General features: G+C 39.8%; 1 protein-coding gene across 1 annotated transcript in view; it reads right to left on the minus strand.

The window, feature by feature from the left end:
* Positions 1-26,262, minus strand: part of uba7 (ubiquitin-like modifier activating enzyme 7) — a 31,042-nt gene that overhangs the window by 1,797 nt on the left and 2,983 nt on the right. Inside the window, exons 10-23 of the mRNA XM_079682178.1 lie at positions 26,060-26,167; positions 25,870-25,950; positions 24,983-25,138; positions 24,222-24,387; positions 23,906-24,102; positions 23,417-23,481; positions 21,693-21,903; positions 19,806-19,880; positions 18,527-18,728; positions 18,343-18,434; positions 16,474-16,566; positions 15,008-15,199; positions 1,115-1,216; positions 126-208 (exon numbers count right to left, since the gene is read on the minus strand). Of these exons, the coding sequence (XP_079538304.1) occupies positions 126-208; positions 1,115-1,216; positions 15,008-15,199; positions 16,474-16,566; positions 18,343-18,434; positions 18,527-18,728; positions 19,806-19,880; positions 21,693-21,903; positions 23,417-23,481; positions 23,906-24,102; positions 24,222-24,387; positions 24,983-25,138; positions 25,870-25,950; positions 26,060-26,167 (1,823 nt within the window). The remainder of the gene's footprint in view (positions 1-125; positions 209-1,114; positions 1,217-15,007; positions 15,200-16,473; positions 16,567-18,342; positions 18,435-18,526; positions 18,729-19,805; positions 19,881-21,692; positions 21,904-23,416; positions 23,482-23,905; positions 24,103-24,221; positions 24,388-24,982; positions 25,139-25,869; positions 25,951-26,059; positions 26,168-26,262) is intronic.

A 26,262-nucleotide genomic window follows, 5' to 3' on the forward strand; every position in this document is an offset into this window, starting at 1 on the left:
ATGTGTCAACAGGCTCTCTGCTCACAGGCGCAGAGGAAACACCTCATCCTGCCATTAGCCTCTAAACAAACACGGGAGGCTGCATATGCAAAATGACATTGTATCTCTGCCTTGACTGGACATACCTTTGCTTGAGCCTCTCTTCTTGCCCCATGTATAAGACAGCGTTTCCGTAGAAGAGATGCTTGATGCTCAATTCATATTCAACCTGCACAAAGAAACAATAAAAATACATTTAAAGTACGATGAGGAAAGAGATATGAGTATTGCCAGGATGCATTGTGCAGAGGAGAGTACTACTAATAAAGTCTGCAGAGAGTAGTGTTAAGGTCTGATGATGACCTGTGGCCTCTAACAACTTCAGCAGTTCAGGAAGCTCTTCAGTAACTCCGCAAACAAACAAGGGGGAACATGGAAGGATAAACAAAACCTGGGTAAATAGGACCACTTGCCAAAAATATTTTCCCCTTGCCTCCTCAGAACAAACTCTAGCAAAATCAATAAACTGTGTCTTGCCATGCCTGCCTTGGCACACTTACATGCATCAAAAACAGGCATGGAGTCTTATGTTTAGACTTTCTGTTGCTAAGGACCTATGTCATGTTAAAACGCAATGTACTGTATACAGTATGTGAGCAATAGGACAGATTATTCCACCTTAAATGAACATGTTCAGTATCCATGTTATATTTGTTGTATGATTATATTCTATAAATGCATGCAACCAGCTTATGATCAACTATTTTCTATGTTTTAAGTAAAAAAACAAACATTATGATATTCGGGACGTTGGAAGTGACAGCTTGAAATGTTATTGATGTCATAAAAACTCCAACAATTTAAAAGAAGATCTCATTATAACAACATAGCCTATGGTCATTTTGAGTTTGAATAAACAGCATGACCTTCCTCCAGGTTTTCAGAATATAGTCCTGAAGTTGTGAATTGAAGGTGCAAAGTGTCCAGTCATCTCATACAATAGCTATTGTGTGCACTGGAGGAAGGTGAACAGGTTTAGGTATTTTTTTAAAAACATGCATAAAGTATGCACTCAGTAACACCGGGTGTAAAGAAAGTGTGTGTTTCCGTGCTGAAAGGAATAAGGAGGCCGTACCCTGATAAACTGGAACAGATCTCCCAAGGTCATTTCCTGCTGACCGCCGCGTCTGCCCTCAACAAGGAAGTCATCCCACAGGGTGTATTTCTTTCCTGCGACCTGCCGATAGACACGTTACACCAACACAAACACAGTCAAAGTTGACAGATGAAGTACTACTTGCTGTGAAAGATATGTAGGATATGTTTAGGTCCATAACAAGAGGCCTGGACACAGATAGGGAGACTGCATTTTTCATCACCGTGTTATAAAGCAGCTGAGAACAATCAGCAGACCCCTTAAACTGCAGTGTGGATCTGAACAAGCTGCGATGAGGTCAAGAAGGTGCGTCCTCATGTCTGATGAACTGACCCTCATCCTTTGCTCAAGTTTTAATCTACCACTAACATGATTCTCACAGTTTAACCTTAATTCTGCTTCAAGAACAAATACACACTGATCTGAGTGCAGTTTGGGGCAGATCATATTTGTTCAATTTGAGAAAAAGTTCAAGAATGTTGCTTATAAAATCTGCATCTGTGTAAATGTACACGTGCTGCCCTGGGCAGTACAATAACAAACTAGGAATCTTTCCAGACACTGTGCCAGATCGTACATTCAGTAATGAATTGTTTCATTTGGTTCTTTTTCTTTCTGAATTTCCTGTAGGTCTTTAAATCTTCTGTGTTGACAAAACAAACTTGAAATCTGACTGTTTGGACTGGGAATGATAGTCTGTCTACGATAGCTTTGATCTCCTGTCTTCTTTTGCTGATAGATGCACCTTAGAACATTTCTCTATGAAAGTAAAAAAGAAAAAGAAACATCAAAAATGTGCACTTAATATTTTCTAAAGAAATTGGTTTGTAAAATAAAATATAGATTGAGTTATTCAAAATAGTATCATTTAAGCATCAGTACCAAAACTCATCTTTCATTTAAGCAGAAGTATTAAACCAGTTTGATGTCAGGTCACTTTGGGCTCTGAGGATGGATATTTGTGTTTTTGTTTTAATAGAATAGAATCAAGCAAAACATGAGTTGTTGCTACGTGTAGTTTTACATTAACAGGAAACTCTTATTGAGTCAAAAACATTTCTCTTCAGTTATCTGAAATGCATTTGATTCATCCAAACCCTGTGATGTGAAAAGCGTGATGAGAGCATCTTGTGATTCTGAATGAAACTTTACAAATACGTCAGTCAATAAGATAACTTCACAAACAACACATCTCTGTCTCCGGCCTCAGGCTCCACCGTCACCGACGTCACGTCTCCTCAGATCACATGCTAGGAAGAATGACCCTACAAGCGCTGACATGCAAACAGTTCAATTAAACGCCCTGCAAACACACTCCTAGTTATTGGACACACACTGTTTTTCACATGCTACCATGTGTTTACATCGTAAGTCACATGTGTAGGACCTAAACAGAAAACATGAAGAGGGTCAAGATTCTCACATGCAAAAAATATGTCATAATACGTCACATAGCCAGACGAACCTGATTACACAGGCGCTGTCTGCTGAGAAAAGTTGGGAAGATCCAAACTTGGCTCAGGATGTGAATACCAAAAGCCCGGCTAAACCTGGGTCCAATTATCTCTGCTCCAGCAGCCAAGGGGAACTTTTCAAATAGCCCTCCCAACTCCCACCACTTATGGGGTTTGGGGTTATGGAGACACACTCGAAGCATACTTCTCCTCAAGCCCGACAGGGTGTCTAGGTCCTTTGTCCTATTTTTACACAAAGGACATTTTGTTTGCGCAAAGCCCTTTTTACCCGTAGTCATGTTAGCTTTTTAAATGTCTATGCAAAACAGATCTCAAGCCTGAAATGAAAGAAAAAAAATTCAAAAGTAATTGGAAATGCAAATTCATGCTCAGACTTTAAAATGGACGTCTGGTATGTTCCACGCCAGAGTTGTTCATGCTTTTGTATGCAGATTCTGATTCGACACAATGCTAAGTGGGCATGCAGGCTATTTTTATTCTCGCCTCCCTTCCTCTCCCTCATATCTGTCGCACAACTCTGGCAGGAACCTGAATCCAATCAACTAAACCCCATCAGTCCGAGAGTAGAGTGACGTCAACTATTCAACCCTATAGCAGGGGAGAAAAAATAAGCCAGAATGCTGGAACCAATCTGGCTGCTGGAAACAATTACCAATGGTTTCCCACAAGCACAGTATCTGTTTTTAATAGAACCTCTACTATTTAAAAAACTCAAATGGCCCAATGAAACTGTTATCGCTGGGGAGAAAGAAGGAATGGGAAGCAGAGAGATATTGTTTTCCTCTTAGAGCAACAGTCACCTAAACCAAAAATAATCCCAAATCTGCTTTGCTCGGAGTCCAAATGCAGTACTCTTATCGTATATTAGACACATCTCCGTCACGGTTATTTGAATTAACCATCCGCGCTCAACACTGACACCTTAAAAGAGCTACTTTAGTGGTACAACATAATGTCACAAGTCCAGCTAATTAAAGTCGGGCCAGGTTGTCTTTTAGTTAGAGACTCTGAGGGGTCCCCTGTATTGCTAATTACCAAAATCCCAAAGTGACAATTGGTTAGCAGCTTTTCATAGCTGTACAAACTCAGACAGAATCAGTTTGACTTGGGGTTGGAGGGTCAACCCTGAAAATGCTGTATTGGGAGTAGGCTCATGGTAAATGCATAACAAAAAAGTGTTGGGTTTGTCTGGCAATGAAAATTAGCAATCTTAAGAGATAAACTGAACAACCAATACACAAGATATTAACCCTACACGACAATTTATTCAACCTCAGGAGATCCTTAATTATTTACTATTGGCTTGAAGCTGTGTTCAAGTACTGTCCTATCTCATTGTGTCTATGCGTCCAGAGACCTGTTTGGACACAAAGCAGAGATGGCATTCAGGATTCTGTGTGGTTGAACTACACTGAGTTTGACTTGATGAGGACAAGACAAACGGCCATTTCACAGGCCTGAGTGGAATATAAGTTTACACTCAGTCTGCTCCATTTTTGGAGGGCAGCCAAATCTCTCATCTGCTGTCCACATATTGTAGTCTTTATTATAAATGAAGTGTTCAACTTCCACCTAAAACATGACACACCTGGTATTTCCAAAACAGTTAGGGAACACAATGACATTTCATAGATTTAACCACTTCTCACTTCACCATTACACACGTCATGGTGTTGCTGATGCTGTGGATATCACTAACTGTCATTTAAATGTTAACTGTCCGTACGTATTGTGGTCATATCAACCTCAGTCACAACTTGGAAACACCATTATTTCCATGTAACAGCTACATAAATATTCGTGATACTTAATACTCTGATACATTACTGCTCTAATCTAGCTCTAAGCAACGCAGTAACATGTCCCGCAAAAACGTCCTATTTGTCCCACATGTGGCTTGTTGGCACCTGGTCACCCTAACTGCTACTGATTTAAGCTAAACAAAAAAAATGTTAACCTCCTTGACAGAATCTACGCTTGCATTTTTTTCAAACCAACTCTTCCACATTTGTTATCAAGGTTTCTCAGCATTATTAAACATCATGCATGATATAAACTCTCCCTCACTGTTTGGGCTGTTCAGATGAAGTTCCCACTAATATCTGACAATAACAGCCCAAACTTCCGGCTGCTCCCTCTTGTTGACAGGAAACCTGGCGGGCTACGCTGCTTTCTGACAAACCTAAATGTAGACAGTAATAGCTTTCAGGAAATAATTCAAATTAATCTAATCATTAAAAAAAACACACCTACCTCCAATTGTGTGGTCCTAAAACAGTAAAATAGGATCACATAAGAAATACAAATACAGATGACTTTAACACACAATGAATCACAAGCCTGCTGGGCGAACTCAGGCAAACTCAAAATGTACTGATCTTTATAAAGTGATGTGTAGAAGGGACCTCAATACCAGAATACATTTTATTAACCTATTTGGATTAAATGGATGTTTTAGATTCCTTCAACACTGAAAACTGTGAGATGCTAAAAAGTACCTCCATTTATGTTATTTTTCTGATGGCTACACTTTTTTATATTTAATTTTACCCAGCCAAAATAACTTAAATGTTCAATAATACCTACATTTCAACTTGATGAGTCATTGAGTCACAGCAACATCTGAGAATATCTGGTAAGACCTGAAAAGAACACTTGCGATTGTGGTTGCAGTTCAGCTCAACTTGCTAGAGTCTTCAACTGCTTATTGTAGAAGTACACTTATCAAACAACACTTTTTAAAACTCTATTTTAGAGTAAGGTTCACATACTTTCAATATTCATAGTGCTAGCATGAAGTATTATTGCATCTGTGTTCTGGATCCCCTCAAATCAGGAGACCTAACCAGGGCATCTGAACAGCACAGGACCTTACACAATGAAGTATCTTATGATAAGGGCAACTGAACCCAAAAATAGCCGCCTCTGACTGCAGATATACGTGAGGGTATGGGAATGTAGTGCAGCCAGAGGAAGTTCAGCCAAGTGAACCTGATAAGGAGGGAGAATGAATCCAAGTTGGATTGCGATCCCCTTCAGGGAGCACAATAATGCCGGTCATGTTACACAGGTCATTGGAGTGTATTCATAATGCAAGTTTTTAAAGTTGCCCTTTAAGACAATGGAGCATTTTTGGAGACAGGAATAAGTCCCGCTCCCTGCACTCTGCCACAAGAAACAGCTCTGCTGAGGCACGCTCTGCCTCAGCTTCATTATCTGGACTGAATCCCAACAGTGGAAACGCTTTAACAACCAGTCGTGGCTAGAGGCCTGTTTCTTCAAAGGCAACGCTTTCTCTTTGGAGGGCTTCAAAGAAGGTTTAGGGGAGGCAGACGGAGGATCTGTGTGGTCTTTTTACATCATATTTTCAACCTAATCTCGTTTATCTTCTCTTTGCTTCCATTTCTAAACAATCCTGTTAATTTCACAGAGACGTCAGACAAGCCCTTTGACTGAGCCTCAAACACAAGCGCCATTTATTTCTGAATATATGATAAAGATGCCACTGACTACAATAACCATATACACATTTAAGTACATGCAGGTATATCACAAGTTTATTTCAGAAATACTAGAGAAGAAAAAGAAATAGCTAGAAACATAGTGGATAGTCAAGTCAATCTTTTCTCTTCAAAGTCTGTTCACAAGCCTTGGGGTATTACTGCAGTAGTAAAATAAAGCATTTTCGCAAAACTATGTGAAGTATGATACATTGCCTACTAATTGTCACTTGAGTCAGTGTCAGCTGGGGCGGAAGACTACTGAAAAATCGGAGGGTAAAGAGTCAGAAAGACCACTACTAGCGTCACACCCCCAAAATCGCAGAAATAACCGTTGGTGGTTGAGTTGTAGATGCCATGTTGTGGAGAAAGGAAAAATAATATGAGGAATAAAAGACATCTCTTGTTCGGCATCAGTTGGGAAACTGATTCTGATTATGTTATAGGAGGGCAAGGCTAAACTGGTTGAATACTCGTTTAATAACATTTCACGTTATTTAGCTGATACTTTTTACCCAAAGCGACTTCCATACAGTTCAATACATGTAGACGTGCCAACGGGAGCAGATTGGGATTTAGTATCTTGCCCAAGGACACTCATATGTACTGGCTGGGGATCAAACCACTGACCTCTAAAATTCAGCCGCCCCATTTAATGTTCTCTAAACCACTAAAAAACATTATAGGCTAATATCGTGTAAATACTGTTGATAAAGTAGATTTGCCCTAATCAGAGCAGTTTATCTTTGTCTACAGGGACATCTTTGTTTATGTTTTCCTGCATGGCTTTTGTTTTTACAAAGGAGAAACTGTACTGTCATGTAAAGTGACCCTTTGTATGGTCGGGAGTGTCATCTGCCACCTAATCACTATTGATCACCACTCTCTTTGGACTGAAGACACAGATGGCTGAGACCTCCAACTGCTCCCTTCAGCCCACTTCAACACCCTAGAGATTTGACAGGATACCAGCCACACCTGGCCCAAATGAATACATTAAAACAATATATCAGTAAATACATTAAAATGTCGTTTTAAACAAGCTTTGCATTTATGTTCTCACAACTCTTGGTTTTGAAGGATGAGTTCGTGCAGGTAGAGGAGTGACAGAGGAGGCTCAGAAGAGTGCTGGTTCAACACACAAGCTCAAAGCAGCCCATTACTTTTGAAAGACTTCCATTGACGTGTAAAACAGCAAACAGAATTTCTATGCGATTGTCTTTCAAATGAGAAGATAACAGCGCTCGGCCTGACTGAAAATGACCTGGGGCAGAAGGACAGAGTCAATAGAGTGCTCCTCTTACAAATGGGCCATTGACAAGCTGGGGCCTGCAGAGACACCCAAACAGCAAATGTCTGATAGAAAGAGTTGTAGTTATAAAACAACAACTGATCAATACAATGTTTTTAAGTGAGGCATTGGAAGGTCCCAAAACTATGACGGGTGCCTTAGCCCAATGCAGGGCTTCTCTTGTCTGTAATCACTAATCAGTGAACAAAATGTGCAATTTTTTTAATTCCCAGCCTAAAAATGAATAAGTCTTGTATGTTATACACATACACTATGACTTCTATGATTACTATAGCACATATTGTTTATTGGGATGTAATATAAAACAGGGACAGAGCTGTTTTCTGTGCAGGTTTAAGGTTTATTCACAGGGATAAATTCAATAACAACACACAATCAGTGTGTCCTCTGTTGTTACTTCCTAGCTTGTACCATTGATTAAACGCCTCAGTAATCAAAGGTCACACTGTTAGGTTGCATGGTTTAATGCTACATGGAATGATGTAACTATTACATGTGCTGGTCCCTGGAGCAGGTTATTGATGTATGTTGGTCAATATGAATTGGTCTAGTTCTTGTCGGCATGATAAACTGTCGGATTAACTGATGATGGACACAGACAGATAACATGGGACACACAGCTCAAATAGCATTCATTAAAGCTACATCTGCACAGTTGAGAGCTGGGCGATGTATTGATATTATATTGTTATTGTGATATGAGACTTGGTAAATTGTGGTTATTCTAATATTACATAAGTGTATTTTCCATGTTTTAAAGGCTGCATTACAGTTAATCTATGTCATGTTCTGAACTTACCAGAGTGTTTTAGCTTTTATTATTTGGTTTGACCCATTTAGCCAATATACTCACATTGCAATGTGAAAGTAATTCATGTCCCCCTGAATTACTATTTCCTTTTTGTCATCCCTAAATGACTGGAGGCCTGCACACTTTGCAGTTGCCTTAGCCCAATACAGGCCTTCTTTGGGCTGGAACAAACATGGACGAAATAGAGCCAATTTAGTTTTTAACTGTCTGCCTAATGATGTGTGAGCCTTCAAGGCCAGAGCCACCCAGCTTTGCCAAAAAGACTGTTGCCAATTGGTGTGAGTGCCTATCTCATTTATTACAAAGGAAATTGAAGCAAAACGATTAATTTCCTTGTTAAGCATAGAATTAGCACTCATACACTCATTAGGAGTTATTAACAACCTTATGGATGTAAAGACACGGTTCCAAATCCTTTATGAGCACATTCATGTGTCTTTTAAGAGCAGTAAAACGTAACTTTATTTCAATTTACATTACAGGACCCGGACATGTGTATGTTGTTAGTCAGTGCCTTATGTGCACCGCCTACAACATGCAGTACATCATGCAGTCTACAGACGGACTGTCCTGCAGTGCCTCACAGAGCGGAGGACACACTTAATCACTAGTGGCATAATCAAATACAGCGACCCATGCTGTAAGGTTTTGTCCATGTATGAGGTAACGGGTCCAGCGTGTTTTGGTCGAGAAACGACTGGACGAGAAGAAGAAAGACAACGGAATGCCTATTGAGTTCATGTGTGAATGCTTAGACTCACGGCATCAGGAGCAGCCTAGAAACTTACATTTAATATCACTAATGACAAACCTGCAGCCCATCTCCTGCTAGCATTAGTGCTTTAATGAGAGGATAATGAAGCAGGAGGAGAGATACTTTTAATAACTTCCACATGCTGCTTCCACTGAGTGGAACTGGCCTGAAGGTAAGAAGTTGTGAGAAACTAAACAAACATGGGGAAAACTTGAGCAACAATGGATGAGGAATAATAGATGAATGGAAAGGTTGGAAAGACATATCATCAATAACACAAATTAATTGCTGTTTATGTTTTTTGTATTGCTTTTGGTGTAGAGAAAGTGTTGTTGATCAAAAGTGGATACTCTACTATTTAAACTGGGAAGAAAATAAGTATATAAGCTCCTTCCAGCTATTTGAGAAGACATAATCGTTTTCATCTGCTTTCCAGTTTATTTAACATTCCACTGAATCTACGGGTTGGACACCACAGAAGAACAATGAACTAGCTATCACAGCAAACAGCTGAATTATCATGACCAATACCATTACAATAGTCAAAGCTCTTTTTTAATGCTATTTAAACAGACAAGTATATACACTGACTTTTATTGAGGAATATAACCTGCCTCACAAAATCTGCTTTATCTACTTTGCATTAATGAAAAATAGACAAGCAGAATTACTTTACTTGATTAAAAATGGACTTTGGAAATGTGTAAAGGTTTTAAAAATAAAAAACTTGGGTACATTTGAGGGAAAACATCCATTAAGTGTGGCGTAAATAACTCATTGCATGCTAGGATTAGTTACTGTTGTTATGTTCAGCAGGACATTCACAGCTCAATGTTTGCAGTAATTTTAACAATGTGTCCTTGATTTCATGGCGAAAAACCAGAAGCCTTCTTTATTCTTCACACAACCTCTAAAGTTGTATGTGTATCTCTTAGAGACCCATTCACATCACTTTAACGTGGGAAAAGCAAAACCTACAGGACAGTGAGATGTAAGGGTCAACTACAGAGTAGTGACTCGGAAATAGGTTGGGATTTACTGCCTTGCTCAAGGACCCTTCAGAGAAGTAGATATAGACTCATTGTCATCACAGAGGCCTGATCCATGATTCAGCTAGTTAAAGGGCGGGCCTTCCCGTTATTGTGTTACTCATTAAACAGTCTGGCTTGTGGCTTAAATATGTATGTGATGAGGAGATATTTTTTAGGATGATTTGAAAGAGCTGCTAACTACCAAACATCTCCTGCTTTCTAATTTGGCTAAATGGATAGGGTGCATGGTGAATTAAGGAGCTGTTCTACATACGCTACTAAATAAATTATCTTGATAAGTGGACCTATATTTGAATGTTCTCTGGAAAATGACTGTTCTTGTCTGATGCTACACAAATAAACAACCCATGTACAGGAATAACATTTTTGCTGAAGACAAAAGATGGGAAGCTAATGATTTGTAGGGAACTGAAAACCAGCAGTGACGGAACAATGCAGCGTAAACAACACATTACTTAAAACCACAAGGCAAACCACACAATAACACCACCAACAAAAAACCTGGAGGACAACAGAAGGCACAAGCCGTCGATGTTGATCACAGATTACTCATTATCCCGTGAGCACTATTCATGTCTGGGTCTTAAGTTACAAACTGCACAATGCAGCTCCACGCCGGAGCTCCCCGAGGAATACTGAGGGCCTTGGATCATGTTCACCCTTTCTGGCACAGTCTGAGGAGGCCAACATAGATTTAACCAGATGTGAGGTAAATCTCCCCTTTTGTTGTCCTCTTTCTCTCTTTAAGCCAACCCCTCTTATTTGTGTGACAGATGTGCGACCTTCAATTATATTAGTGCTGAAATCACAAATAGAGTAGCTGCAGGTTTGCCTTCTACATGTAAAACAACATGCAACCACCCTTGATATATTGGAAAAAAGTTGACATAACCTAGTGTCTTCCTGATTTCTCAAAGGAGATATCCAACAAGAAATGCAAAGGTTTTTTTTTGCTGAGCAAGTGATGAATAAAAAGTAATCAGAAACAGAGGCTGGAGCAGATGATCTCAAACCCCCTGCCTCCTCCTGGTGCTGTTCAGACCTTACAGCGAGATCACTGGGAAATCTGGTTTCAATACACTGCTTCCTGTGAAGGCAGGAAATACCCGTCATTTCTGCAGGCAATTAACAAAGAACCAGTGTGAGTGGCTTTCTTGAGATCAGGAGTCATGCCTCTAACACTGTTGATTCAATTAGAGACCGAAAGGGCAAGCTGGGGAAGAAGGGCACAGAGGGAGCATGAAAGGGCACAGAGTGAAGACTAGGGTGTGGAGGAGGTGTGCAGAGACATGGAAGAGGGAGTATTTACATGGCACACAACCAGCAGGCAGCCCAGCAGACAAGCAAAGACAGCAGACACTAAAACAGAGAGCTGCTGGAGGGGTTGGGGATGGAGCAATTTAATATCCAGCTGAAACACGTCCTCCTCTGTCCTGGACTGGGCCGGGTGATGTTTCACTTCACAGGTTTTGCTGGGGCTGCAGCTCGGTTACAGCTGCAGGAGCACAGCACTCATAAATCCTTTTTGTACTTGAATTATCCTTTGGTGTCTTTCAAGGTTTGGTGATTGCAATAACAAACCATGTAATCTCTCTGAGCTCCTTTAACTATGTGCTGTAAAGTAAAAATGGCAAACAAGATTGCATTTTAACTAGCATTCTTTTATCTTTTTCTGGCCAATCCCAAGCATTGGAATAAGATAAATCAAAATTGTAATGTATTACCTACGACCTCATGACTCCAATATTTACTCTCCTTTCAGCTGGGGTCTCCGCCAACTCCTCAGGGAAAGATATGCCTCCTTGCAGTTGCTAAATGCTCTACTACATAAACTAGCAAGTCACTAAGCTTGTCTCAATGCTGTTAGAGGCAAACATTTATCATTTGGTTTAAAATGTCACTGAAACAATCTGTGGGCTGCTGCCTGAAACGGTTGTAGAGATTGGAGAGAGTGAAGCAGAAAAGCCATTTGCATGCTGTACAATCATAATATCAACCCGACTAAATTGTCACCTAAAGCTCAGGGAATTTCTGAGTCGGGCGATAATCCTCTGTAGGTTCTCCATCATAAGCACCCCCTTTTTAGACTCTAATATATCAAAAATATTGAATGGAGCCACTTTAATTAAATAGAACATCTGGAAAATGTGAATATCACTGAAAATATGTGTCTAAATTCTGCAAGAAATTGTCATCATAAGAAAGTCATGCTGTATTTTGCAGTTATTTATATATTTAAAATGTCAATTTCCTGTAAACCATCTAAACACAATGACAAATAGGGTGCAGACAGTAGAGTAGGACATTCTGGCTTGAAGACTGCAGCTTTATAACTGCGGCAGCACCATCTGAGCCCAGTAACAACACACTTTCATGTACATATTGCTTGCCAGATTTGGTACTCCTTTAATGGCCTGTGCCCTCGACCCCCGGGTGACAAACATAAACACTAGGAGGAAAATGATACTAAAGAATCGCAGTGTTGATCAGACAAGGACAGCCCCCCGTTTGTTTACATATTTCTGCCTCCATAACATCAGCAGGGAAGGCCAGGGGAACTTCCTATTTTGGGAAAGAGCTGCCTTAAAGCAACAATTTCTGGCAAAGGGTTAGCATGGTGGGAGAACGAACTGTAATCTAGTTCAGCTAAAGAGCCTGTGAGCTGAACAGTTTTGTCTGGATACTGTGGTACACAGCCACATCTAAAACACCTTTTCCTAAAACCTTCAATCACAAAAAAACATCTCATTAACATATTTGTTCCTCTTCAGAGTTGTGATAATGCAGGTTTCATTACGATGACTGACAAACATCTGGCAATGCTGTGATGCGGTGGTTCAACTCCACTGTGGGAGAACACTGAGTGGACCACCAATACTACCAGTGAGTGTTGTTACTTGATATTAATGAACTGAGACTGATCTCACGAGGGGAGAGGTCTAAGTCATTGGAAAAGTAAGCCGAGCTCCTGATGCTGCATGTCTGATCAGTGATATTTCACAGCTGCACGTCTGCAGTTGCTTCAAAGGGGGCCTAATTAAACCTTCTCTAATCCTAGACAGATTAAAGATAAAACAGTATTAATAGGTATGTTGCTTTTGTCTCTGCTTCCATTTCTTTCTGCTAAATGAAGTTATTGAATTGAATAATCTATGTTTACATTTTTGATTCCATTTTTGATAAGGGTCCTGTAAATCTGTTAATTAACTCCGCCATGAAGGTCATGTTTCAGCTCAGTTTGTCTGTCTACCATCAGGATCACAGGAAAATGTCTCTCCTGATTTTTAATAAAACATGGTGGAAGACGGCCGCATAGTTGAAGGAAGAAGCCTTTACATTTTGGAGAAGATCCGAATTACAGACTTGATCAAATAAACTATTTTCACTTTATTTAACATTCTGAAATAGGGCTGAATAATTGTGAGTGGCCGATATAGTGGAAACAACAACTATAAAACAGCTATGGACTTGTTGTTTAACAGTTACCTATGTGGATAACACACTGCAATGAAAGAAAAGGAAAATGGTAGAGAAAAGGTGCTGAACTATTTTCCTACAGTATCACGGACAAACTTAAGTTCATCATGAGGACTTATAACTGAAATGTTTTCTTTGGCAGATATTAGAGCGTCTCCCACTCACAAGGCTAAAGCTTTGGCAGCCAACCATTTTTTTCTCTCATCCTCTCTGTGTTTGCAAGTATGTACCAGCACATGTGTGTTCTTCATTTATTGATGCTAGAATTGAACCTGACGCTTAGAATGCTGAACCTCAGCTGAGCCTTTTTCCTCTAGTGGTGACCTGTCTGCCTAAGAATAAATACACCCAGTGCCCTAATAGGTGAAAATACAACACTCTGAGGCTGCTGAAAAAGCCTTGGTCTGGAAAATCAAACGTCTGCCCATCCCTCTGACGTAATGATTCAACAATTGAAAATATAACCCCTGACTTTCTGAGTGGGCAGCAGCACATTTTTAGAAGTATGGGAAAACACTTTCGCTGACAACAACTGTGAGGACACCGGGGTCTTTGTAAGTAAGGAAGAAGGCACGCCTGGAACTTCAGAACTGCGCAGAAAGCCACAGCTGCCTCTGTCATCACAGCAGACTTTAATGCAGCTGCAGCATTTCTGCCTGTAACTGAAGCTGAAACCAGACCTACACTGTCTCAGAGCCCCCTACCACTGCAGCCTCACGTCCCAGAGGACACAGTTACCCCACTCGCTGACCCCCAGTGACCCCTGTCTGTCAGAGGTTCAATGCTCCGAGTGAGAACGCTGGAGAGGGCAGCTCCAATATCTGAGGTGAGATATTGAGGGAAAAACAGTAAAGACTTTTAGAGGGGGATATCCTCTTGTACTCTGCCTACAATTTGAACCATGGCTTTTGAATCTGGCCGGTAGCCATTTGGTGTTTGTGTTTTAAAGCTTGGCCGATACAGCATAAAGAACTTAGTATGACCTCCCCCACCTGGTATAACCTCAAACGTTACCTTGAATTTGATCATAAGAAGGACTCTTAAGCCTTAAGAGAATAAGCTCTTGTCACTTTTGCTTTGAGTTACAGTTGCCTTAAATTCACTTAATTTGTGCAAACACAGAAGCAGAAACGGGTGCGTTTATGCTTTACCTGCACTGAAATGCCCTGAGGATTATACTGAGCTAGCAAAGGATTTAGCTCATATGCTAAATATTGAGAGTCAGCAGTGGTCTCTGAGAGCCTTCATTCATGACTTGATACGCTCCAGACAGAGAGGAAGGATGTAAATCTACAAAGAACCAAAAATATTTATTCCCAAAGTAGACAAGCTTAAATTATTAATGTAGATACAGTAAGAGTCTGTCAGGCTGTGTAAAGTGCCCTACTCAGGTTCTGAGTGTGAATGACTGCTTTGTCAATTTTTCCTCTAAACCTTCCACAATCACTGACTGACTAAAGATGGCTGTGGGTGTACAGAGGTGTTACTCACCTCAAAGTAGCGGTTCCGAGACGGCTGGGAAAATACAATGTACGAGGTAGCCAGGTACATGTATGCTGTCCGGTAAGAGCTGATCTCCTTGTGGCCCTGGATCAGTTTGTATAGCTCCAGGCACATCAGGCCTGCCACCGCCGCTGTGGTGGTAGCTATGGCTGGGATTATCCTTCCAGCTATGAGCTTACTCTGAGGAGGAGACAGAGGAAAGCACACTATTAAAATGCAGTTCAATAAAGTAGAATGATATGATCATACTTTGTTGTTTTACAATTTGTAAGTGGTACAAAATATATATATACTATACATAGGCTACAGTTTATTTACACATTTTATGTCATCTTTAAGGTGCTTGTATTTAACTTGAATTTCATGTGGTGTTATTTTTAATACTTCAGCTCCACCACAATCACTGGTTGAAACATTTAAGTAAGCGGGTGAGTATATAGACCATATACTTAAAATAGCCATCCAAACAAAACATTAGACCACAAGAGAGGTCATGTTTTAAGTATAACTTTTAAATTGAGATCAAAATGTACTAACTAATACTATTAATGTAAAAGAAGCATGTTGATGTTGTTGGACCTAACATTAACGACTCTATAAACTAGTTCACATTTTAATCTGTATTATGCATCTTCTTCAAAATAATTACTAGGCCTATGTCAAATGTAGTCAGGGGCATAAAAAGTCATTTTTATAATATTCTACTCTGAAATAGTAGCAGCAGAACATCACTTAGTTGGATGTAATGCAAAACAGTACAGCATGTTTCATTGTTCTATACATTAATTGTTTTACCTAAGGTACATTTGCCTTTTTAGTGTTGTTGTGTCCTTGGGCAAGACACTTCAGCCTAATTACCTCCTGTGGGTATTGTCCACAGTATTTACTGTTACACGTCTGATATGTGTGTAATGTAATGTAAAGCGCTTTGGACATTCTGAAAAGGTAATTAATTATTATTATTATTATTATTAGTGTATTCATACTGTACGTTTTGCCTGAATCCAGGTTTAAATGGTGAATTAAAGAAAAATAAATCCAAACATGATGCTACATGTGTAAATCTCTGTATGATTACACATGAGTAACCCTCTATTGTCTCCCCTCCCTCAGCAGGACCCTTCCCCCAGTCCCCCATCTGTCCTGGCGGTGTGTCTGCAGCAGTGGCTGGTACAAGGCCTGGCTCAGGTGGCTCAGGTGTCACCTCCCAGGCGACAGGTAAAGTGCTGTGATTAGTTCTGCCCCAGGAACAATGGGTGAGGCGGCTGATTCTGTGGCTTTAGGGCAGGTGTGTGCTGCGTGGACTAAAAACATGACCCCAAGGGAGGGGGAGGGGGAGCAGTATTCATTGCCTTTTTCTTATCCATGCCGCCACTTCAGCTTCATCCCTCTTTAATATGTTTTACCCTTTCACAGAGATTTGTTTAGATGATGCACGGAGAGAAAATGTTGACCTGGTGCCGACTGGCTTCAGGGATGAAATAGTTCTCCGCTCTCAGGTTGGATGCAGCAACAATGTAGTCCATGTGGAAGTTATTGTCGTCATCCTGTATTAGGTGAGATAATAAACATACAGTACATCAGTCATTCAAATAGCTCCAAAGCTTGATGCATCAGACAAAATGTATCTGATTAGGTATCGATGTCCATGCCTAGTGACACCCCCGCAGTCATATGATGCTCAGTGTGGCTGCTTTGAAGGCTTTGTTGTTGTGTCGCTTAGATCAGCCTAATACATGACTTGGTCACCCCATAAGAATGCAGAAGAAATCAGATTTCTGTTGTGATGGACAAGCCCAGTGAGGTCATGCCTCTGCTTCAGCGGCTCTACAAAGGCTAGGAAGGCGACTGTCACTCAGGGATGGCTTTAGGGGATGTGAGGAAGCTGCTAGCTGGCAACCTGATGCATATGAAACCCTCCTACACACATTCCATCTATCCACAGCACGACCTGGGCATGTGGGGATAAACAATAATGAGGAGGGGGAGCACGGTAGTTTGGGGGTCTCATTCTTATTCAAGAGGATATTCGATATGTACCAGACATACCTTTTACACCTTCATTACTGCTTCTCCTGAGTCACTCACACTGCCTGCTAGTCATTTCTATAGCCTGTCTAAATTCCTCTAACACTCAACTCTGTAGCTACAGCAACTGCACTCTGACGGCTCCGCTAATATGTCTTTGTTGGAGGTGTATGGTCGGAGGTAAAGGTTTTGTCACTGTGACACACTGCTCGCCTACACACTCTTAATAAGATAAAGAAAAGGCTTGTATCAAAAGCTAAACATTTTAATTATTACACTCCTTTTCCAAGGTTTCTCAGGAAACCAAGGATTTTCCTGCAGGGTCAATAGGTCAACAGGTAAAAAAGAGGACACATTTCTTAATTAGGTATAAGATTAAATGATATTTTGGGATTAACATCCACAGTTATGATTAAAATATAACTGCATCGTATTCTGCATTTGTTTAGTGTAATAGTAGATAAGATAAAATAAATTAAATATTTTCTTTGGTCCTTTGATGAAATTTGAAGGAACACATTGCTGGCATTTACGGGAAGCATATTATAGAAACTGGCTGATAACTTTAATCCAAAGTTGTTTTTGATTCTGGGTCTATTCGGAGTCTGATCTTCTTTATTCTGACTTAGCTTACTGTGCTGAAGCAACTGTTAAGGAAACACCTTTGGGAAGTTGTTATTTGTTGTATGTCTGTGCTCCCAGATCACTTTATAGAGATATATACCTTATGCTTGGCTCCGCCAGACACTTCCAGGTGACAACTCAGCGCTAAACCTGATTAAATGTCCATACAGTGAGTGACTATTTGTTAATAGGCAGTGAAAGAGAGTGTGAGGAGAGACTGTGACTGACAGGCATACAGGGGAAATCTACCTTCAGGACTCCCTTCACTGATGCAGTTGACACGTGTGCAGACACTATGTCTTTGTCCTGAGTTGTTGAATGAAATGCATTTTTCCTAAAGTTTTATAATACATCTCTTACATATTAAATAAATCTGTTCCATGTGAGCTGGCAGTAAGATGTTTTTTCACAATGTAAACTTCTTCAGATTCATATATTTAAGCCCCAGGGAGTTTTAAAAGTGAAAAAAGAGCACAAGCAAGCTCTGTTTCATGAATGCTTTGAGCAAAAGCAAAGATTCGGGTCAATAAGGACCCAAAGACGAGGGAAAGAAAGTCATATTCTGAAAGCACCTATAGTTCTGAGTGCAGCTCCCTGCTAACGCTAAGCCTCCAGTCTGTCTCTGCTTCTGCGGAGTGTGCAGCAGAGGTGTCACTGTGCTCCCACCCTACCTTCTCAAAGTCCGTGGGGTACATCTGCATGGCTGAGCTTTTCAGAGACGGGGAGGCCAACTTTCCTTTCAGCTCCTCAAGTCTGGCTTTTTCTGTAGCATGGACAAAGAGAGACATGAAAGAAAAGGAATTCTTCAAGACAGTGAGTAGTGACATTAAAAACCATGGAGTTCAAATAACTCACCGGCATCATCACTGTCCTGTTTTTTGTCCTCCTCCATATCCTTATCAGTGAGGTGAATCTTCACGGAGGACTTGGGAGTGAAAGACGGTACGGAGACTTTCTCTAAGGTTTTTCTGATGGAAGCGCAGACTGTTGTGCCTTCGATCCCGTAGATCTGACCGTACAGATTGGCTGCTGCCACCACATACTCCTTGTGGGTACTCTAAAAACACATAATACAAATATAAACTTCAAATTAAATCGACACTTTTGTCATATTTGATCAGAAAACATCATTTCCATATAAATCATAGTTATTCTACCTCTATTTAGTTGAGTACACTTTAAAATACTTAAATTCCCTGATAAGAATAATTACAAGTTGTGCTAATGTTGCATTGTGTGACTCATAATGCAGGAATAAATCCAGCAATTAAATATAGAATAGATTCGCTTTTAATAGAGAATATCTACAGCAGTAAATACTTCTGATATACACACACACACACACACACACACACACACACACACACACACACACACACACACACACACACACACACACACACACACACACACACACACACACACACACACACACACACACACACACACTTCATTAAAAGTGAAAACAAATATATTTTTAAAAAAAAGATTTTGTAATACCAATACCACACAGGTGGTAAAGTAGAACCACACTATTCCAACTAATACACAGTATACACTCTTCACTCAAACTTTATAGGAAAAGGAACATTGGTACTGAAACCGGAGTGTGCAATTGGATCATCTGTCAAAGTTGAGAGCTTATAAAATATAAGATGACAACATTTCATAAAGATTGAAGGGCAAATAAACAGTAAAGGAGTCAGATAGCAGTAGATGGAATAAAGGCTGAAAGTACAGTGATGGTTGAAAAGTTGTGTTTGAATCATTAATGCAAGGAAAGCAACTCTTATTCCATTATTTATATTGTGTGTAAATTTCAGCTGCTTCATTACAACCTCATTATCTCCTTTGTTTAATATTAGAGTATGTAGAGATAATCATCAAGGATGTGAACGTGATAAGAGATTATTATCTGCCTTTTATTATCCATATGCATGTTTAGTGGCATTCACAGATCAGATAAGAATCCAGTATACAGTCAAAGTCGGGAACAGTTACTATCAAATCAGATAAAGAAGGAATGCTAACAGTCATCAACAAATACTGTGGCATTTCTGTGATTCCTATCCCCTGTTTTAGGGTGCATGTCAGGATTACTACTAAAAGAGCAGCCGGACCAGGTTTTACTTACATTGTTGAAGTCAAAGGTCAGTGGGTGTGGACATCTCTTGGATCCAGACCAGAAGGGTAGACCATCAGCAGTCTTCTAAAGGGACGCAGAAGAAAATCGTTTTTTCAGTTAAAATTCGAGATAGCTAAAATATCACGTTGACATTTTTTTATTTGATATATCGACAGAGCTCACCGTAGTTATTAATAATAGGTGTAATTAAAACTGGGGATCCATTTCTATATTCCCAATGATTTTAAACTTGACATTTATATCAAATTCAAAATACAGTATGAGTGTATTACTTGATAAACATCACCGAGTCCTTTACATTTTTGAACCAGCAGGAGGATTCCCGTAGTACTGCCAGACTAATATTGTTATCAGTCTTGTGTTGACAACACCATTTGTATTTCTGATAAAGAAACAAAGGGACTGAGGGCTTTGATGTTTCCAAATGGTCCATATGCTGGAAAGGGAGAGTCCTGTGGTGCCAGTTCTCACAGCAGGGGGGCTTTCTAAAGGAGCCAAAAGGCATCTACTGTATTCTCCTTTTCACAATTAAAAAGTATGATATCACTAAGTTTAAGAATGTATAAGGCGTTTCTATGGTACAAATAAGACTAGTCAAACATAGAACCACTGTTCTTTCAATAATAAATAATAGGTGGTCTTTTGAGTTTAGAGTGTTTTTTTAATAATACAATTGATTTGTCTTTATCAATCTTAAAAAAAGAAAGAAGATAATTCACTGTATTTGAGTATTTAGAGTGCTAAAAATAACTGAAATGTTAACTTAACACCATGTCTTAAAATTGCTTTATTTAAAACACGAAAAACACATTGTCTTAAGTTGAATAACTCTCCAGACACTAGTTTCAGCCCTCTTTTATGTTCTTAAACTGCGGTCATTTAATTAGCAAGAAGTGGGCAGCTCACTGTAAGGCATGGGTTTGAATACAAAATATGAAGCCTTTTATCTCTACTGTCATGTTAGTAAAAGGTTCAAACACTTCTATATGGAGGCTCACACTCATAACATTTGCCGTTATGTTGAAGGTGTGGCCATCTGTCATGTTTGTGCACCCATATTTGTCTGGTTGGTTTGCGAGCGTTAACGGACATCAGCTGCCTTATCATAGTTCCTCAGAAAGTTTGTGGTCCAAAGTCACTTTCCAGGATGACAATGAAACCATAACTCTTGTAAACAGTAGTTAACCACAACAGCTATGGAAGGAAAAAGAGAAGCAAAAACATAACATAACTGCCACAGAGTTTGTAGAGTGTGTTCTGATTATAACATTTAACAATCATTTTAGGAAGGATTCTATAATGGTCTCAATGAAAATAATGCCCCACAAGAAAAATAATTAATTTTATAAGCGAAATAATATGAAAAGTTTAAGATTATTTCTCAAGGGAAATGCAGGGGAAAATCACAATTGGACAGAGGAATTTCTATAACCCTGCAGGGATGTTTAATGAAAGTAGAAACGGCCAGTTGCCGGACTAAAGTTAGTGAGGGTTTGTTTGGGTTGATACTGATCCGTGCCCCCCCAGGTGTGACAGCATGATGTGACATCACTGTCTGCATGCTTCACCAGATTACAAACCCTCAGAGCCGCTCAGAGATATTTATCAGAGATGGCTTTTAGTGGTTTCAGCTTTCTGACAAGGTTAATAGTGGTTCTTAAGGCCCGGGGAAATATGCTGCAATACACAATGAAGTGAAATGTAAAGAATTAAACACTGACTCGCCTTCCTTTTGTGCTAATGCCACAAGGAAGATTTTTGTTGATTTGTATGCAAGGACCTTACATAAAAAACAGTTCCAATCTGTGTGCATCAACATTGTTCACAGCTCTATGAAATGGGGCCTTAGAGAGTGATATCCTCGTGTGATTTTACCTCTTCAGGAGGGAAACAGTGCAGAAGCTGGCGGATGTCATTGTTATACAGATTCTCCCACTTGCTCCGTGCCCAGCCGACACAGTCTTCCCAGCTCGTTGGACGCTGTCCTCCAGCTTTTATGTTCTCCAGGCTGCTACACAACGCCTCAAGAGCCTCCAGGGCCTCAGCGTCTCCCAGGCCAAGAGTCCGAGTCATAAACTCTGGATCTCTGCAGGAAACCATACAGAAATTCTTCATCATGTAATGACAGACAGAGGTATACATGAGGTAATCTTTAGATGTCAAAAAGACAAGACCTGACAGATATCTTCAACATTTCTGGTTGTAAAATACATTCTCAGAGTGTAACCTACAGAATAACAGCTATGACATCTATTTTTCTGGAAGGGAAAGACCAGTTACACAGTGGGAAAAACATTTGAAACGAAAAGCAGAAAAGCGTGTATGGAAAAACATCTGATTTAAGGAAGCACAGAGCAGAATGACTAAACAGATCTTAGTTAATCTGGGTGTAGTCCTACTAGTGACTCAGAGGGGATTCCTTTGACGCGTGGCTGTGTACGTATAGGAAGGAAAGTATAATCTTGTAGTGTACTGGTCAGTGAAACTGCAAAACCACACACCTGAACAGTTCATGTGCCATTATCATGTTTCAGTTAAACAGTCACAGCCTTGCACTGCAAACACAAAAAGGGATCTACCTCCACTGTGCGCAGTTACACCTTAACAGGTCTAAACAGGAACCTTGAGAGTCATAGTTCTGCTTACAGCTGCCCAGGTGGGAGGGTAACACAACAAAATGTGACTGTATTTTCCATGAACTCATCAACAAGGGCTTGAATATACTGGACTACAACATTTACCTGACCCGCCTCATGAAAAAGTCCAGAGCACTTTTCCATGACTGCAGCACAAAGAAACCTCAGATGAAACACGTAATACATGTTTTTATTTCCACACATCAGTGTGATGGGAGGAACTGTAACGGCTGTGTTGACCAACGATGAACATTTCTGCTATAAGCATGAATTTTATTTCTGTTTAAAGATGCGAGAAAGTGCTTCAGATGGAGGGGGAATTACGTCAAATCTCACAAAAACAAACAGAGACATCTCAAAACATGGCGGGATTAGGGGGGCTCCGGAGCCTCAAAGCTCAGACTACGTTTTGGCCTGGGGGCTCAAATCTGTTACTGTGACATTATAATTAGAATGACGTGTTTTTCATAACAAACTCAAAGATTCACAAGTCGAGCAAATATCACATCTCAAATCAATATGTATCAACAACACACTGACAAAGCCTTTTGTCATTATATAGTACTTTCTTTAAATAGCATTTTATTTAATTATTCAGAATTGTTTCTTAACCACAAAGCCTCTAATTAGTTGATATTTCACTATTATTTGTAGAAAACAGTTTGAACTGCTAGATAGCTCTAATGGAAAAAAAGAAAGACTGTTAATACTCTTTTACTAGGAGTTTACTGCTAAAAGCCAACCACATGTTTTCCCGTTTATAAAACAAAATAATGAGCTTGAAGCACTTCATTAGTTTTGTAGGTTTGCTGGAATGCTTTGTAGGAGACCAGAAACGCATTGTAAAATGAGGAAGTAGTGGTAAGTAAGTGCCAGCAGATTGGCAGCAGATTGTCGAATGTAATTAAAAACGTTGTTTTTGGAAGCCACACTTGTTGTGGAAAAAAGTTAAACATATCTTACGTCAGGAAAAGATTCACATTTTCAGGTACTTGTTTGAACAGTCCTTCAAACTGGTCTCTGGCCCACTATAAAACAATATGTACGGAAAATACAATCAGTTAAATAAAAAATACACTGCACACACTACACTACATTTTAGAGTAATTGTATTGCAATGAAAATTGGTACATGCATCATGTCATTAATGAGGATTGATTTTGATTCTTTAACTTTTCATTTAGCACCATCATCTGGTCATTATAATGTTTCCAATATTTGTTAATGACCAAAAGGTGGGAGTCCTGTAAAAAACTTCTTCCAAAATATGTTTTCAATAGTTTCAACCTCTATTTAAACGAGGTGAATATAAGAATCAGCGGAATAACAAAAGTCAAAAACAATAGATTATAGGTATTGCCTTTTTTCTATCTCTGGTCATTCACTGTAGGTTTTGAAGCAGAAGGAGTTGAATTGATCAGTATAACTCTCAATTATATGTTAACATGGTACCTGCAGGGTGTGCTCAATGCGGTGAGGGAAGTTCTTGAGAGTGCAGAGCGGGATGGCATCATTAGAACTCGATTTGTCCGGGCCGTAAGACTCTGTCAGGTGAGGCACCACCGTCAGAGTATGACCCTGACATCCTAAAGTTCCACCCTCCAGCAACGGTTTCTTGAATTGCACACAGCGTCCGTCGAGGTAGACTCCTGGGAATCAAAAAGAGCGGTTAAAGGCTGTTGTACTAAATGTTGATATGGCTCCGGTATATTCACGGTTGTAATAAAAATAAAAATAATGGGGAGGAAGACAGAGTAAGTGCACTCACTTGCTTTCACATTATCAAGGGCTGCAGCAACTCCATCGAGACCCATGAAGAACTTGTAATCATAAACTTCTTCACTGTCAGGGTCCAGACAATTCTGGTGAGCGGTGATTTTCATCGCTGGGTTCATCTCTCGCACTGCTTTGGCCGCAACGTCCGATTTTGGTTTCTGTTTATTTACAGGTGCGCAAGTCGTCAGTGTCATTGAGAGATAATGTTTTTCAGCAATGTAGAACAGAAACAGATGGAGGGTGCAGTGAACAAAATGCTAATGCATACAGAAGGAATATCCAGATTTGTTTTTGTATCGATCAAACGGTTCAAATAAATCAGCAACATCAAAAGCCTAAAGAAGACTTATAAACCATCTCATTGCTCTCTATTATATTACTACTAGAATAAACACAGTTTCCCTCCAGAAACTCAGAGCATTTAATGATTTTTTTTTCAACATACCCTCCAACTGCACTCAACTATGTGTCGCGTAAGTTGTTTAGACACTGGGAGTTGTTTACTCAGATGTTAGTGATCAACTGTCTGATAAACCTCTAAAGTACACAGCAAAACAAAACTGCCACAAATGATGGAACTTGTCAGCAATGTGTAATCTGACACAACCTATCTCAGACTGTCACAACACCTTAGCCCCCCCCAACCTGTCCCATTAGTAAAGCCCTCTGACCCTTCCACTTAACCAGGTCAAACAAGAAGTAGTGAGCTATGATGGCATGTGAGGTTCTTCATTACAGAGTGTGTCTCCTCACCCCAATATCCTGAGACCTGAACAAGAACTGTCGATTCAAGTTGGATCTTTCTATGAAGTCCATGTCTGTTACGGTGATGTTCCCTTCTTCTCCTGCACCGAGCCCAATGAGGGCAAAGTTTTTAAGAAGCTCACATCCGATAGCACCAGCTCCAACCTAGACAAATGACGAGAGATACTGTGTCAGACTTTATGTTATATTAGCTTGTGTTATTTTCTAAAGATAAACAAATATTTATATTTATGTTCCAATGTCTAATGTAAAAGAAAATGAATAATCTTTTATTGCACTTTCAGGTCTGCAATTTACAATAAATATTTATCATTATCAATTAATTCGCTTTATATCTAGATTAATTGATTCATCGTACTTCCCACTTTCCAAGGTTGTGTCTTTAAATGCCTTGTTTTGTCAGTCCAAAACTCAAAGATTAACATGAATTCAAATAAACAAATGCAAGAAATCTTCATATTAAAAAAATCCTAAATCTAGAATTGTGTAGGATAAATTACTTTAAAGAGTAATACATTTTCACAAAATAAATTCGAAAATCGACTAGCTGACTAGTTTTAGCAGCTAAGTCAAACTCTTTGAATGCATTTTTTACAGTGATAAAATAAACACTTGCACGCACTCTCTTTTTTACAAAGCACTCACAACAGTACAAAAATAACACCTCTATAGGAAACAGGGAAAGGGTTTGGCACCGTTGAATGGCCTCTGCACACCAAGAGGTCAACTCTGGCAGGAAATGCCGCCAGTATCACAGCCGTTTCCTGCATGTGCCATCATTAACACCAGACAGATGAAAGGAAAACACAGATGGAGCTCCTGTATTCTTATGCAGAGTGTGCCCCCTGCTGGACAAATACCAAACCTGCCCTCACCAGGAAATACTTCTGCCTTTCCAGCTTCTCCTGGAAGGCTGAGCCAAACACTGCAATCTGTCCATCATACCTCGAGCCTTTCTGTCAAAGAGGAAGTACAAAAATGTTTTTGAGTTTACATCATAAGTCTCATCAAATGTTTGTGAATGATATATGTGATTTGTTTAAATGGATAAACCTCTTCACATACTGCTGAAATTGAGCACTCTGCTGCGAGCTGGTCCTTATCTTCAGGAAGGCACTCGAATGCGTCAAAATATAGCCACTGCTGAAGAGGCGTGAATTTCCCACTACACGCCTGCAGGTACAGTATAGAGTGCACAGAGAGTCAGCTATAAGCAACACCAAGTGCTACGTATACATATATTATACACAATGTAACAATATCAATGT

Source organism: Notothenia rossii (genome assembly GCF_949606895.1).
Source record: "Notothenia rossii genome assembly, chromosome: 5".
Taxonomy (NCBI): domain Eukaryota; kingdom Metazoa; phylum Chordata; class Actinopteri; order Perciformes; family Nototheniidae; genus Notothenia; species Notothenia rossii.